General features: G+C 48.3%; 1 protein-coding gene across 1 annotated transcript in view; it reads right to left on the reverse strand.

The window, feature by feature from the left end:
* Positions 1-268: 268 nt before the first annotated feature.
* bmp1a (bone morphogenetic protein 1a) overlaps positions 269-16,137 on the reverse strand; it is a 41,180-nt gene continuing 25,311 nt past the window's right edge. The window contains exons 7-20 of the mRNA XM_012830432.3: positions 13,838-13,962; positions 11,427-11,542; positions 10,394-10,496; positions 10,086-10,202; positions 9,133-9,278; positions 7,799-7,994; positions 7,403-7,528; positions 6,653-6,813; positions 6,013-6,193; positions 5,469-5,594; positions 4,783-4,910; positions 4,052-4,265; positions 2,728-2,978; positions 269-670 (exon numbers count right to left, since the gene is read on the reverse strand). Coding sequence (XP_012685886.2) covers positions 533-670; positions 2,728-2,978; positions 4,052-4,265; positions 4,783-4,910; positions 5,469-5,594; positions 6,013-6,193; positions 6,653-6,813; positions 7,403-7,528; positions 7,799-7,994; positions 9,133-9,278; positions 10,086-10,202; positions 10,394-10,496; positions 11,427-11,542; positions 13,838-13,962 — 2,128 coding nt within the window. The 3' untranslated portion in view covers positions 269-532. The remainder of the gene's footprint in view (positions 671-2,727; positions 2,979-4,051; positions 4,266-4,782; positions 4,911-5,468; positions 5,595-6,012; positions 6,194-6,652; positions 6,814-7,402; positions 7,529-7,798; positions 7,995-9,132; positions 9,279-10,085; positions 10,203-10,393; positions 10,497-11,426; positions 11,543-13,837; positions 13,963-16,137) is intronic.

The following is a 16,137-nucleotide window of genomic DNA, read 5'->3' on the forward strand; positions in this document are numbered from 1 at the left end:
GACTGGCCCGGCATTAGCACACGGACTTGACGGCCTGCTGGCCTTCATCCTGGAGATCCTGAGAAAACTGTTTGTTCGTGTTGCTCTCATTTTTGGAGACTTATTTTTTGTCAGTTTTTTTTAAAAAAGGAAAGAAAAAAAAAAAAACAAACAAACAAACAAACAAACAAACAAACAATCCAGGGGTCAATTTATTCTCCTACCCCCTTTTCCCCCAACCTCCCCCACCCCGAAACGCACTTAACCCAGAAACACCTACGCCCCCCCCCCCCCCCCCCCACCCATCCCAATCATAACCATAAAAAAAAGGTAAAAACAAGGTCTACGGCGGAATGGCTTATACTCCTCACAGTCATTAGGGGGCGCCAGAGCCCCTGGGAACTACTGAGGTGCGGTTGGCGGTCTTGCGGCTGGTCCGTCCAGTCTGGGTGTTCTTGGCGGCCGGGGGTCTCCGAGCGACGGGCTGGCGCCTCCCCTTGGGGCTCCTACGCTTCTCCTTTGGCCCCGCACGGCCCCTCCCGGCCCCCACATGTCACTTTTTGCGCGAGTGCAGCGTGTCCTGGAACTTGGTGCTGGTGTAGCGTACGTGGAAACCCTTCTTGTTGATGGTGTCGTCAGAGCGAAACTTGATGACGATCGAGTCGCCGGCGGAGTAGATCTCCTCGGGAGGCTTTGAGAGGGAGAGAAAGAGAGAGAAAGAAAGAAAGACATAGAGAAAGAGACATGGACATAAGGAGAGAGAGAAGAGAGAATGTCGTTATTATTATTATTATTTTGTGATATGGTTACATTGCAGTATGTTGTTTTATAAGATCATTTCATATTATGAAATGTTTCTCTTGCTTGGATCTTTGACTACATCTCTATATAATATAATAAGAAAGAATCAAAAATAAAAAGAATAAAACAGAAGCTACTGAATTAGGTCAAGAGTGATGGGCTACTTGACTGAAGATTCCACAACCCCGACCACTCATAGACAAAGGGGGGTTATGTATTGATCGGATTCCGCATGAACACATTAATGTCGCTTGTATTAGCCTATAAACCTCCTCCAATTAGACTCGAAGCAGCATCCCACTGCCGCACGGAGCAGCGTGCCAGGAATAAAGACACGAGCAGGAACGGAAGGATCCAGTCTGGCTGGGAATGAGAAGCGTGGCTTCAGCTCAGCGTGTAAACACTGGCCAGCCTCTCGCTCTCGCTGCTGCTGCTAATCACATCCGCACCGAGCGCCCAGAGCCGCGGCCCTCACCCCCGCCGCTCAGCAGGGCTTTTCCAATAGAAGTCCTAATAGAAAGATCAGTCCTATCATTACCACAGACATTATGGGCATTCGCTGCCTGCCAGCCCCTATTTACAGCGGTCCAGGCTTCAGGAGACATAAGCGGAGCTGGCTAGTGAACTGAACTGAAATGAAACTAAGCTGGAATGCACGGTAGCAGTCGCAGTCTAACTCCCCATGTCTTCCGCTCTTAGAGATCTGCCTGTATGATGTGTGTCTGTCTGTGTGTCTGTGTGTGTATGCGCCTGTGTGTGTGTATGTGTGTGCGTGTGTGTGCATGCCCCTGTGTGTGTGTGTGTGTGTGTGTGCGCGTGTGCCTGTGCGTGTGCCTCTGCGCGAACCTTTCTGTGTGTGTGTGTGTTCCAACTGCAGCTCTGGCTTCTTGACTTCCCCAAAGACAGGGGAAATCAATGATGCCAGGGCCGGCGGTCATCACTAGCCTGAGACAGGGGGTGCCTCATCACTGTAATCACCAGAACCAAATCAACTTCATATACACGTCTGAGTCTGAATTTGGCCCAAAGGTCGTGGAACATAGCCACGTCATTCTGTTTCTACGGCAACTCGTAGTTCCTTAAAAGGTAGGAAGTCTGCAATTTAAATCCACTAACTTTTTGTCAAATTCAGTGAATTGCTCCTCATAGCCCTCTAGCTATCCATTCTGTGTGTGCACAAAAAAAAATCTCATATGGTGTTTGTACACAGACGTAGCTCTGTAAACAGGAAACAACTACAGTGGCTCTGAACGAGCCATAAACAATTCCAGCCAATCAACACGTTACTTCAGGAGCATGACAGGGAGGGGTGTAAATTTGATCATCTGATGAGCTCGACTATCAACAACCTTCCACCAGAATCACAGACTCACGTAAGGAGTGTACATGTAGGCATAGTCTTGTGAGGAGGCCTTGCTTACAAACACCATGCTTACTTTTTGGTGTTTGTGAGGTAAACTCAGCGCTTCATGTGGGATTTGTTAGAATTTGGGTCGCCGTCAGACAGATTACATGATGAGAAATAATCGTGCAACACCTGCAGGTCTCCTGACCCACTGACCTGATTCTGCTAATGAAGAGCTCTCAAAGATGGGATTTATTCTCAGAGCAGAGGCTGGCAAAATAATGGGTCCATATTGTTATTATCTCCGGCTAATTAACGGAGCATCCAGTCTCTCCGAGACCGAAACGCTCTCGCACTCCAGACAGGAATGTTAATGCGTTTCTCGCCAAAGTTGGTTTTGTGTACACGCTTTAAAAAAATAAAAAAAAACATGAATAGGTGCCCGCTAATAAAGTGGTGAACAAAGGAACGAAGCGGCATACAGTTAAATCTCCCAAGTACTTAATTTGGGATGCTCACGAGTAAGTTATTTATTACGTGGGATATTCAACTGTGTGCCACTTCTTACCTTGTTCCAATGGATTTCTCTATGTCGATCTTACCCCTGATCCACAGTAACGGCCCAGTCTTGGGGATTTAGTGTCAGATCCGTCGAAGAGCTCCATGTAGTCATAGCCGCAGTCGGCCTCCTCCTCGATCTCGAACGTCTGGAAGATGAGCTCTACGCCATAGCCCTTTTCTGCAGAGATAGTCCACTGGCAGTCCGAGGCCCCGGGGTAGTTATTGTCCCCAAACTGGGCATGGGAGTACAGGTCTTTAGTCTTCACCTCTGCCTTAAGATGGCCGCCACATTCTATAAACATACACACACACACACACACACACACACACACAACAAAATGTTTGAAGCGATATCACATTACATGGTTATTATTACAGTGTACTTACTGAAGTAATAAATAGTACTATGAACTTTCATGTTTTAGTGCATATGAATTATGCTCAAAAATTGCATTGTGCTATCACTGTGAACATAACACATAAGGACATTTACTGTAAGGAGTGTTTAAACATTTTGTTGGTTTTAATTAAAGGCAACATACTACATAAAATAATATACAAATGCCATATATAAAATAATGATATATATAATAAAATAATATACCAATACTGTGGATAATGCACAGCCTAGTAAACGAGCAGGTACATGGCCTTCAGCATTGAAATGAGAAATGAAAGGACTCAAAAGGTAGCCCCGGCCCTAATCCTCATCATCATCTGTGTTAAAGAAACGTAACGCTGTAAGCTCGTTGCATAACCCCCGGACTGAACGAGAAACCGCTGAGCTGAAGAATCCCAGTGAAAAAGCGGGCCGGGCGCTGCGCTGAGCTCCGTCCCAGGGGGCTGCTAAAGCCCGGGCACAGAGGGCGGGGGGGGGGGGGGGGGGGGCTGGCTGTGTGCGTCTGCTGCCGTTCCTGTGGGCTTTGGCACACAGGGTGGTGCCCTGGCACAGCCTCCTCCCTCACCGTACTCTCCGGATCAACTTCCACTTGTTTGTGTTTCTCCTCAGTGTAGTCTGGTTTTGGAGGGATGCGGTCACAGTGTCTTACCCGTACATAATGGGTTTTATGGATGACTTTATGAAATGACTCCACAAGCAGCCACATTCACAGGCACTGTCGTCTCTTATCCCACCTTCCCAAAGATGTTCTGTCTTTCTGTTACTTTCTTCCTTTCATTCTCCCTTTACATAACATGATCATCATCCTTTGTCTTCCCCTCCCCCTCTTTTTCTCTCTCTCACACACGTATACACACACACACACACACACACACACACACAAACACACGCACGCGCATGCATGCACAAACACACACACGCAGGCACACACACACACATGCAGCCTTTCTCCCCAGGATGAGCACCTGCAGTGTGGGAGGCCTCAAAGCCCTTCTTTTGCACCGAGTTGTCCGAGAAGAAGCGGATGAACATCTTGTTGGCGCTGGAGATGATGGGCGGGGGCTTCTTGGTGCCACAGTAGCGTCCCAGGCTGGGCGCCTTCCCGTCGCGCCCGTCGTAAACCTCGATGTGGTCGTAGGCACACTCCACGTGGGGCTCCATGTCAATCTCGTTGAACGCCTGCAGCAACATTGAGGGAGAATCACTCAAAACGCATCAATCAATCAATCGATCAATCTTTATCTGTCCCAGTAGGAAGAAATCTGGTTTTACGGTCCGGGTGTAGACAAAAACAGATGACAGCAGGATGTGGTTTTTCATTATGTGAAACACAGGCGAGCCATCATCCAAAACCATGCCAAGATGTCCTCCAGGCATTTAAATAAGAGTACAACCAAGACATTTTCAATTAATCAGGCTCTCAGAAAAAAGCTGAAATACAAATACCTATTGTATGCTAACCCTAGTCACTGATGACTGCAGTATATTCACAGCAACTCATACATTTACAGTACCAAACAAGGACATAATGGGGATCATATCAAAATGGGCCGAATCCACACCCACAAACATATGCGGACATGTCTCTGAAGAGATTCAGATCAGAACACACCCACGCACACACACACACACACACACACACACACACAGACATTCATGCCCGAGAGCTTAATCATAAGGTGGGAGAGGCACATACGATTTTGACGCGGTGGCCAGGGGTGGTGGATAGGGCCCAGGAGCAGGCCTTCTTGCTGGGGTATTTGTCTGGCCAGTTGGGGCTTGTGATGGTGCCGCTCACACTGTTCACGACGTGATCGCAACCCGCTGCAAAAAAACACACACACACACACAAAGTCAACAACTTCCCCCGCGCTCGCTCTCCCTCTATCCTCTCTTGCTCTTTCTCTTCCTCTCTTTTTCCCCCTCCCATCCCCTCCCGTCCCAGCCAGGCACGCTATTCAGACATCAGACGGCCAGCACTGCTGTTGGTTTTGGCATCCGGGCGGCGTGCACTTGCATACCCTATCCTTCTCAAGCTCTCTGTGCTGTTTTCCTCAAACACACACACACACACACACACACACACACACTCACGCACGCATGCACACAGACAAACACAAACACAAAAACCCACACACGCATGCACACAGACAAACACAAACACAAAAACCCACACACGCATGCACACAGACAAACACAAACACCAACACAAACACAAAAACACACACACAAACACAAACCCTCTATATACACAGCTGAGCTATAGGAAGACATTTGTATCTGTAAATACCTAGCATGCTTGTGCGACTGTGCAGCAGTGGCTTGTGGGGTGTGGGGTGTGGGGTGTGTGTCGGGGTGCGGGGTGTTCGGGCGCGCTCTCACCCTCTTTGCAGTCGTGCTTGTTCTCGTGCAGCACGAAGCCGCTCCGGCACTGGCAGCTGTAGCTGCCATACGTGTTCACACACTCGTGCTGGCAACCGCCGTTCTCTTTGGAGCACTCGTCCTTGTCTGCAGGGACACACAGAGACCACAGTGATGTCCTCTCCAGTCACACAGAGAGAGAGAGAGACAGAGAGAGAGAGAGACTGAGAGAGAGAGAGAGAGAGAGACAGAGAGAGAGAGAGACAGAGAGAGACTGGCTGGCTGACCAACAGACAGACTAACAAGATCTGTACATGCAAGCGGATTGAGAACAAACCAGAAAAGACACTCCAGGATGACAGCACTATTCTTTGTTTAGCTGGACAACAACAACAAAGCATTCTCTGTTTGCAAAGAGACAAGGTAGTATATTAACCGTCTTTCAAACACATCCTTGCACACTCGCACAAATACACACACTCACAAACACACCCTGTAATCACTCTGCGGTTGAGAAAGACACAAACTGAAGAAAACTCCGAGGAGGACTCCTTATGGGACGAACCTGCAAAGAACTGCGCTTTGAAGCCCTTCTTGGAAACGGTGTTGTCCGACTTGAACTCGATGCGCATGATGTTGTACTGGGAGGTGATGGCCTCTGGCTTCTCCGCACCGCAGAACTTCCCATGGAGTCTGGAGTCGGCCGAGAGTCCGCTCCGCACCTCCACATAGTCGTACTTACAAACCTGAGCAGAACACACAGCATCATAACTCGTAAACAGCAGGATAATGTAGGATAATGCAAGATGGATGATGAGAACCACACACAGTTACTACCTCCGTCACATTGGGTCATTCTGCTTCATTCTTTATTTCAGTCTAAGCACCCATGTTAGAGTGGTTCATCGTGATTGTTATCTGTTATGTAACAGCTTCCCTCTTACCTAAAGTGAAGTGAAAAATGCTACATTACAGCCTGTCTTATCTTACACCATTGCTCTCAGTTTGGGATGTATAGAGATGTAGCAAACACCAGTTTTTCTGTTAATTTTGATCAGCAAGTCCAAACGATGGATATGCCACACCCTTCTTCCAGAGCTGTGTCTAATTCCACCTCCTGTGCCCCGTTTAAGCCCTAACCACGCGTTCAGAGGGAACCGAATCGGACGACCCACCCCACGCTCAACCAAAGCCCTAGTGCTCACGTCGTTGCCCTCTGTCTCGAAGAGGTCGAAGAGCAGGGTGATGCGGTACTGCGACGGCGCCACCAGCTGCCAGATGCAGTTCTTGTTGGGCGGGTACTCCTTGGGCCAGCCCGGGCTGGTGATGGAGCCGTTCAGCTTGGTGATGTAGCCTCCGCAAGCAGCTGAAACCCCACACAGAAGGCAAATAAACAAACAAATAAACAGATTTACACCGAGATAAATGTACATTGGAGGAGGGCCTATGAAATACATCCTATATCTACATAAATTAGATGGAATTAGTTACCATCCATGTGAACTTAACTCTTTGTCTTAGATGGCATGTATTGTCTGTGTTACTGGCAACGTAATAGAATACAGGCAGACTTGAAGCTCTACTGTTCTAGTGATAATTGGCTGACCTTTTTAAAGGTCAGTTTGCCCTGCGGAAAAAATATCAAGATATTCATGCAGTATATGGGCACTGGGCTAGCTGTAGTCATTCTAGGATTGACATTTGACTTCCCATAATGCCAGAGTTTCGGTAGCAAACACATAGAGTGGGTGTAGAACAGCCAGAGTATCAGCTACAACTAATTGTACGAGGCCCTGAAAATGTTAGTGTATGAATGTTATTCCCAGAACAATTAATGGATCCTTGTAGTGAGGAAATGTATGAAACCACAAACATTAAAACTGAAGAGCAAGACTTTAGGGGAAGAGGGGCAAAGCCTTCCCTGCTCGTCTCTCTGGGCCTCCCTCAGGGCTCACCTTCACAGCTGCGCTTGTCCGACGCCAGCTCGTAGCCCGCCTCACAGGCACACTTGTAGCTTCCCAGCGTGTTGACGCAGCGCTGCTCACAGCGACCATTGTCAGGCCTGGAACACTCGTCCATCTCTGAAAAATAAAAAAAAAACAACAGGAATTGATGAGTCGCCCTCTACTGGCCAGCCGGCGTCACTGCCATCAGACAAGCAGAGAAGCTGATGGCAGTTCTTAATAATATTTACACTGGATCATTTCAGAGTGTTTCCGAGAATGAACTGGTCACCGAAAGAATAGTACACGCTGAAGACAGTTGTACAGAACAGGACATCCGGCAAATATGTAAACAAACAAATGAGTCAGCCTCGCTTGCGATAAGCAACACATCCTTTGACATCTGACCTTTGAAGAAGTTGGCTGCGAAGCCTGCCTTGTTGACGGAGCCGTCCGACACAAACTTCATCCACAGCTGGTTGGAGCTGGTCTTGAGGTCGTCTGGCTTGTCGTAGCCACAGAAGCGACCCAGCAGAGGGCTGCTCTCCGAGTTGCCATCACGCACCTCCAGGTAGTCATAGGCACAGCTATCATGCCTCTCAATCTGTGGGATAGGAGTGAGGGTGAGGGTGACGGAGAGGGTGAGCGAGAGTGGGAAAAAAGAGGGACAAAGCGATAGAGAGATGAAAACCTATATATTTTTTTAAACTCAATAATTTCTTTACTTTTGACTGAAAATGTGAGAATAGTAAAAGAGGGTATGAAAATTAGGCATCTCTTCATGATCAATACAAGGATTTGAATGACACAACCACATTTTAAAACAATTACAGATAAGTTCGACAGTCCTGCCATTACAACAGAAATGTAAACAGTGCAAGTCAGTTCTTCCAACATAGAGACCTTGAATAAAATGGCTTATGTGCGGAGCTCATGTGCCTTAAACTCATCAACCCCTGAACACACATGTGGTTTCTATGTGTGTGAGGCTGTGTGTGCCAGCTGAGGACAGACCACAGGACCACATGCAGATGTGAAGCTCTGTACTGAGGCAGCTGGAACCGCCACTACTCTCTCCATATGGAGCACTCTTCCCCGTCTAATTCCCTTTTTCACTTATGAGACCTGGAGTCCTTCCCATATCTCTCTCTCTCTCTCTCTCTCTCCCTCCTTCTCTCCCACTCTCTCTCTCGCTCCCCCTCTCTCCACCTCCCTATATACTGATAAAATGTGGTATTATTTTTGGGCAGAGAGAGGTTGCCCAAAGCGACAAGATCAAATTATTTCAGGGGAATATGCATTGCACATGTTCCAGCACTATCTATCCAATCACAGGGTCACGTGCTCTCGCTTAGCAACTACCATATGCACTTTCACCAAACATAGAAATCCTTGTAGGGTTTATTCTGCCTGTGCATATATGAAATCATGCTGACAATAACACACCTCGTTATGTGCTCGAAAGCCTCTGGCGACAGATTTCAATAACACGCTGTACCTGGCTTTTTTTCTGAAATACTTCGTGCTTATTTATAAGCCTTGCAGGGCTTTTGTTCTAGTTTGCGTCGACTCGCTGTTTGTTTGTTACTCATACTTGTGGTCGACTACTTTCTCTCGCTACTAAACTAAACTACAACCTGCTAGTTTGCCAGGAACAAGACCACCACTGGGGTCAGCAGACAGTCATGTTTTCTTTTAAAAAGGTCTCTCTGACCTCTAAGGTCTCCAGAGTTTCCACTCACCTCAAAGGACTGGAAGGTCAGGCCCACGTGGTATCCCTGGGCGACTGTGATCTTCCACACACACACTTTGTTGGGCCTGTAGTCGTCGGGGTAGTTGGGGGACTGGATCTGCCCACTGTCCTTCTTCACCTCCCCACCACAAATAGCTGATGATGAGAGAGCAACAGACATCATCACCATCATCATCATAATCACCAACACAATCGCCATTGTTATCATCACCATCATTAAAGTTCAGGAGCACATATGTTGTGAAACATAACCCTGATGACACTGATGATGATGAAGCCTTTGTGTTTTGTAATTGATTTAGCTCTCAAAATAACGGCTTTTTAAACATAAAAACAATCCATATGAGTGCCTGGACCACTTTTCTTCATCACAAGTCGTAAATTAATTCAGTGTCACTGACCTCACCATCACCATTATCATCATCATTTCATTTGCCACAGCTGCACTATTGTTACTGAAGTGACCTTCAAACAAGGGGTGAAATCCCACATAAGCCTTCATAAGGAGGACAGGGGGGGGGGACTGCAGACAACAGCAGATTACCTCCAAAAAAAACGACTGGGGATTGTTACGGCTCTGTATGCTGTAATGATTTGTGTGCTGCTGTCAGCAAATACCACAGACATACAGCAATGGTTATTCTATCATCTGGCAGCTATGCCTGAGAGACCCTATAGGGAGCGATGCAAAGCCCCTTAGAAGACAAACATGGCTGCCTGATGTATGTGGAGGTAAACAGTGTGATTAGTTCAAGGCTGGCATTTCTCTCTCTGTAAATAAGGCCATTGTGGTATTTGTCTTTGGGGAACAAAAGGGGATTAACCAAGCTGTGGCATCATGACAGCCAAATGTTGTGGTTTTTGCCCCGAGCAGCTGGCCTGTGTGTGTGTGTGTGTGTGTGTGTGTGTGGGGGGGGGGGGGGCTGCAGTGGGGAACCGTACCTTCATAAACAGCTGAGAAGCCCTTGCCCACCCAGTTGCTGCTGCTTCGGAACTCGATCCACAGTCGGCTGTCGGTGGATATGATGGGCTCTGGCAGCTTGTCTCCGCAGAAGCGACCTGTGATAAGACAATAGAGACACACACACACACACACACACACACACACACACACACACACACACACACACACACGGTCAAAGACACCCGTACATGAACATAAGATGTATAGCACAGACTTTCATACACACAGAAACTCTGGTTAAGTGTGTGTCATGGGGCTTTCAGTGTGATTCCCTTTCCCTCCTGACCTTTCAGAGGAGCCTTTCTCCAGTAGCCGTCTCTGATCTCCACATGGTCATACCAGCACAGGTGACTCCTGTACAGGTCCATGGAGGTGAAGTTCAGAATGATCTACACGCGAAAACATAAATAGAAGACATAAGCAAAAAGAAATTAGAGTTCTACACTGAATGTAGAGCCATGTATCCATGCAGTATGTCCAGGTGAGTTATTTCACAGCACTGTTTTATGCTGAAAAGCTCAAAATAGGAGTAGCAAAATGGACCAAAGGAGAGACATTTCCAATGCTTCAGAGAGGTACTGAAACATGGGCGCCCGCCTCCTCCCTGCATCCAGACGCCAGAGGCCTGCTAGCTGCTCTTCCACCGAGAGGTTGTGCCGTCACGTCATTCCACTGGGTTTAATTACTCCCTTCTGCGCCCCACCACCTCTATCTGTCTCTCTCTCTCCCTCTAATAAACACACAGGGCTGCAGTGTGTTTGCCTCTGCCCATGTTAAATACAATTGCTTGGGTACCCCAAAACACTCATTATGGCTATAAAGCTTAATAGCCCAGGCATTCCTGACTGTATTGCAAGCTTGGGGAATGATTTTGTGCGCACAAATGTCAAATGTACAGTATATATGTGTGTGTCTGTGTATGTGTGTAAGATTGTGTATGCAGAATTTTGTGGGGTTCTATGTGTGCACTCTGTTTGTGTGTGTGTGTGTGTGTGTGTGTGTGTGTGTGTCTTCTTGTGCACGTGCCTACATAGAAAATCTGTTTATTTGTGTGTGAGGGTCTGTGCGGACATACTTGTGTATAGCCTTGTGTGTGTGTGTGTGTGTCAGAATAAGAGCGAGCGAGTGAGAGAGAGAGAGAGAGAGAGAGAGAGAGAGAGACATGAAGAGAGTGAGAGATAGAGACAGACAGAGAGTGAGAGAGAGAGTGAGAAAGAGAAAGAGAGTGAGAGAGAGAGACAGACAGAGAGAGAGACATAAAGAGAGTGAGGGAGAGACAGACAGAGAGAGAGACAGAAAGAGAGAGAGACATGGCCCACCTTCTCTCCGGGTGTGACTGATATTCTCCAGATGCAGTGCTGGTAAGCAGAATATCCATTGGGAAACCCTGGGGAGGAGAGGTTCCCGCTGCTCTCCTGGAGGCTATCTCCACATCCTGTCGACACACACACACACACACACACACACACAGACACACAGACACACACACACACACACACACACACACACACACACACACACACACAGACAGACAGACAGACACACAGACACACATAAACACAGACTTTGGCATTAGGAGTTGACCCACACCTCTGGGCTAAAGGTTATCTCCGGGCATCTCCTGGTCAAGTATGCACAGCTGCATGTAACTATGTGTGGCACAGGCTCACGGTCTCCTGATTAACGAGGAGAGAGAGCGAGTCATGTTCCTTTGTCTCACAAGATCTCTTAAATCATACACTCCATCTCCCTGTGACCCCCCTCCCCCGACTTTCAAACTGTAAGCTGTGAAATGTCAAACTCACACTGAACCACACCATGGCCCACACTTTACACAACAGCTATGGATTAAAGGTGAAATAATGAGCAGAGATTGAGATTCCAATTCCAAAATGGAAAGGAAAGACAGGAGAAAACCCCATCGGGAACATGGCGGCAAAACACATCTATCAGAGAGGTGTCTCGCGAGAGAGAGAGGGAGGGAGATAGAGATAGAGAGAGAAAGAGAAAGAAAGAAAGAAAGAAAGAAAGAGAGCGAGAGAGAGAGGGAGAGAGAGTGAGGGAAAAAGAAAGAAAGAAAGAAATAGAGAGAGAGAGAGAGATAGAGAGAGAGATAGAGAGAGAGCGAGAGCGAGGGAGAAAGAAAGAAAGAAAGAAAGAAATAGAGAGAGACAGAGAGAGAGAGAGAGAGAGCGCGAGAGAGCGAGAGCGAGGGAGAAAGAAAGAGAAGAAATCACCTGGGATGAAACACTCTGAACACTGATGACAGGTTCATTTGCATGGCAGCGAGTGGAGGTGCTGGAGGGGACCTGGAGGGGATCCAGAGTGGGAGGCCACAGATCTGTCGAGTGATTGTGCCTTTTCAAAATAATACCCTGTGGATCACCCCCCCCACACACACACACTCACACACACACTCATACTCACACTCAAATTCACACACACACACACACACACACTCACACTCTTCCCCCAGTGCTTGCGGAAAAGTCATAAAAAGCACCCTCCCATAGGTTCCTTACCACCCCACAGACACAGACATGTTGTTTTTTTGCTGGGTTATTAAACGTGTGGGCGCTGGCTCCCTCGCCCTTTCTCTCCCACCATAATTGCGACACTGAGGTGTAAACAGGCGATTTGGTGCGCTACTGGGTGACAGATGCCCACTGGTATGATATTGTGAATGGGAATATTCCATGCTTCATGCTAATTTTTTTTCTCCCACCATGTGGCTCTCTCTCTCGCTCTCTATGGTCAGCTTACCCCCCACCCCAGCACACACACGCGCTCTCTCTCCGTCTCACACACTCACACACACACACACACACACACACACACACACTCTCTCTCCGTCACACACACACACAGACTTTTACAGTCACCACACAAAAAGCCATGGAACGTATGGGCAGTGTTTTCCATCCCCTGGTGCCCAGCCTCTCAGACTGCTCAGATGCGGGGGGGGGGGGGGGGGGGCGGGGGGACCGCATGGACACTAACCTCGGCCTACGGTTTCCACTACAGCTGTGTGCTCTTGCTCACTGATCCTCCCGGTAGCTCTGACCACATGCATGACTCAAGAGAGAGAGGGTTTGAGAGAGAGGGGGTTTGAGAGAGAGGGGGTTTGAGAGAGAGGGGGTTTGAGAGAGAGAGAGTGGCAGGACTGCACTGGGGCTCCTCCGGGGCCCTTTCCCTGGGTGATGTATGGAGGAGCGTGGGCCCCTCTCTGCGGTTCCGCTCGCTGTTGCCTCTCCGTAGAGTTTACATTTGTAAATGTCCTGACCCCCACCCCTGTGCTGGGAGGAGCACTTGCTGGGTTCTGTTCCCTTCCCACCACTCCTGTCTCGCTCTTTGTCCTCTCGGGACCTGCTGTTCCTTGTGTATCCATCCGAGAAAGACGGAAAAAAATAAAAAGGGAGCGATGACAAACTTCCTCTCCCAGGGGCACTGTTTACACACTTTCCTCAAGTCGGGGAGCCACGGTAACCGTAGCTAAGAAACTGCACCACATCAATCGCGGTGGCTCATCTATTTCCAGATGGCAGAAGCTATATCTGCGGAGACCTGGGATAGGATTCTCGACGGACTATTGACTTGCGGTGGCATAAGGGTTTATCGTTAAGCAGGGAAAAAAAACATCATGGCTCCCCAAATAAACAGTAACAAGGGCAAAGAATGTTTTACTGTTTGATGTTACACCCTAATTTGCTGTCGGACTGTTTGTTCTTACTTGGACACTTGTAAAGTTTGCGAGCCTGGGTGATGTCCCCTTTGCTCAGCCTGGTTCTCTGGCCGATGGGCGGCCGGACTCCGTTCACATCGTAGCGAGGCAGGATGGTGTCCAGAAAAATCCCTCTGCGTTGAGGAGAAGAAAAAAAAAAGAAACAAGGTTAAACTGAAATTTACAACAGATTATTTAAGCAACCATCACTGTAGATTCCAAAAGATGTCCTCTCCAGTTATTCTTGACAACCACCAGTATTAGGCAATTAGTGCATCTCAAGCCAGGAATTAGAATTTGTCTAATCTGCCAATCGATACAAACAGCACCATTGGTGTAGCAAATCGTGGCAGTGTGCTTATTTTCTGATTTTTGTTTTGTTTTTTTATCTCTTTTTTTTGTCACCTTTCGACTACAACACACACATGTCCACACATGTGCGCACACACACACACACACACACACACACACACACACACACACACACACACACACACAGCTGCACTAGCTAGATAAGAATGCTGGCAGCAATATCTCAACAGGTATCTGCACCTGCTTGAAGACGGCAGCCATTATTCACCGTGGCATTGCGGATGGTGACTGCCGGAGTGGTGGATGCAACAGGCCTCAGATTTGTTTGTGTTCGTCTGGCAAGGCAGCTGCCTGGGCGGCAGGCCAGAGGCCGCTATCTACCGAGGCAGCTGTAGCATCTCTCTGCGGCGCGGAGCTAAGACACTTAAGCGCTATCTACGACAGGAAAAGGGCTGAACCACAGCACCCGAGAGCAAAAAACTGAGCCGCAGTACCATTAACAAAAAAAAATAAAACTTACACTTTTTGTGAGAACCTTTCGAAGACTCAAGAGACAGATTTACAAAAAGAAAAAAAACTGGTTGAGTTTCAATACAACTGCTCTGGCTGGCGCATGTCTCTCAAGTGTAAGTAATAGTTTATGGAGTAAGATGGACGCAGGGACACTCTGTCCTGGGAACGTTATGTCAAGCAGAGGAAGTGATGAGTGCCTGATGCCAAAGGACAAGTGATACGTCAGGCAAAGGGAGGACATTTCCGGTAAACATTGTGCAATGACGAAATAAGGGACCAAATCAAATCAAATCAAACTTTATTTGTACGGCGCATTTCATACCAGGAGGTAGCACAACGCGCCTCACAGAGGGAAAGGAGGGGGTGCAGACACTTAAAGAGACACAGATTTTCCAGATAAAAAACAGGAAATACGCAATGACGGACCTAAAATCCCCCAAACCACAAATAAAGTTAGTCATCGATGACACTCCTCGAGTGACTTGTTGAGGAAAGCAGGTCAGGCTGAGGAGTTTTGAGGTCAGTGCTGACCTCATGTTAGTGTGTGTAGTTTCGGCTCTTGTGCACAACCCAATTCAAAGGAGGCAGGGTAATGAATCAGAGCTGTGTTTTTCTTACAAGCATTGCAACACTGAGCAGTGTCCAAGGCAGAGGAGGGCTAGAACACTAGCAATCCAACATGTACCAACAATACGGATCTGGCTCAATTGACAATGGTGGCTGGGGGGGGGGGGGGTTACCTTCTTTCTGCACCAAGCTTTCTCACGTCACACTTTTTTTTTTTGCAAGTTTATTGTTGCCCTTTCTTTCCCCCCAGCCCAACAGCAAGCAAAGGCTTGCTCCCCTGGCCGTTCCCATGGCGATGGGCCCGTCAACGGCTGGCATGTGCAAACAGAAGCGGCCTGAACTAACAGTGCAGAAGAGCCGCCGCCACCACCACCGCCGCCGCTGCCTCCCCAGCAGACCCACCTTCACAGCCCCCGGTGCTGGCTACCGCCGAGCACCCGCTCTCTGGTCTGGTGTCAGCGCGGACAAAGCGCATACTGGTAGCTCTTTATTTGCCTTGGCCCGGCTCCATGCACCAGGCCTGAAAAAATGTCCCAGGAGGGGCAGCTCAGGGGTGGGGGTGGGGGGCTGGGGAGGGAGGCGGGGTGTGAGGGATTGGAGGAGGTTTGAGGGGGGTTGGGGGGGTCGACAGGCAAAGGGCTTGGGTAACATGCCCCCAGACAAAAATCACGCAGGCTTCCCGCACTTGTCCCTCGGAGACACTTCAAAACGTGAAGGCAGGCCATGAAATCTTCTCAACAACGGGTCGAGACCAAAGGGCCCGGCTTCCCACGGAGATTTACAGTAGAGAGTGCTCTTCAAACACACAGGGGGCTGATGGGAAAAAAAGAAAAAAAAGGTCGGGCAGGGAGAGGAGAGGAGAGGAGAGGGGAGATGTGTTGACAGGTAGATCAGCCAATCGACACTCTCGCCTGCAC

The sequence above is a fragment of the Clupea harengus genome, chromosome 7, assembly GCF_900700415.2.
Source record: "Clupea harengus chromosome 7, Ch_v2.0.2, whole genome shotgun sequence".
Classification (NCBI taxonomy): Eukaryota; Metazoa; Chordata; class Actinopteri; order Clupeiformes; family Clupeidae; genus Clupea; species Clupea harengus.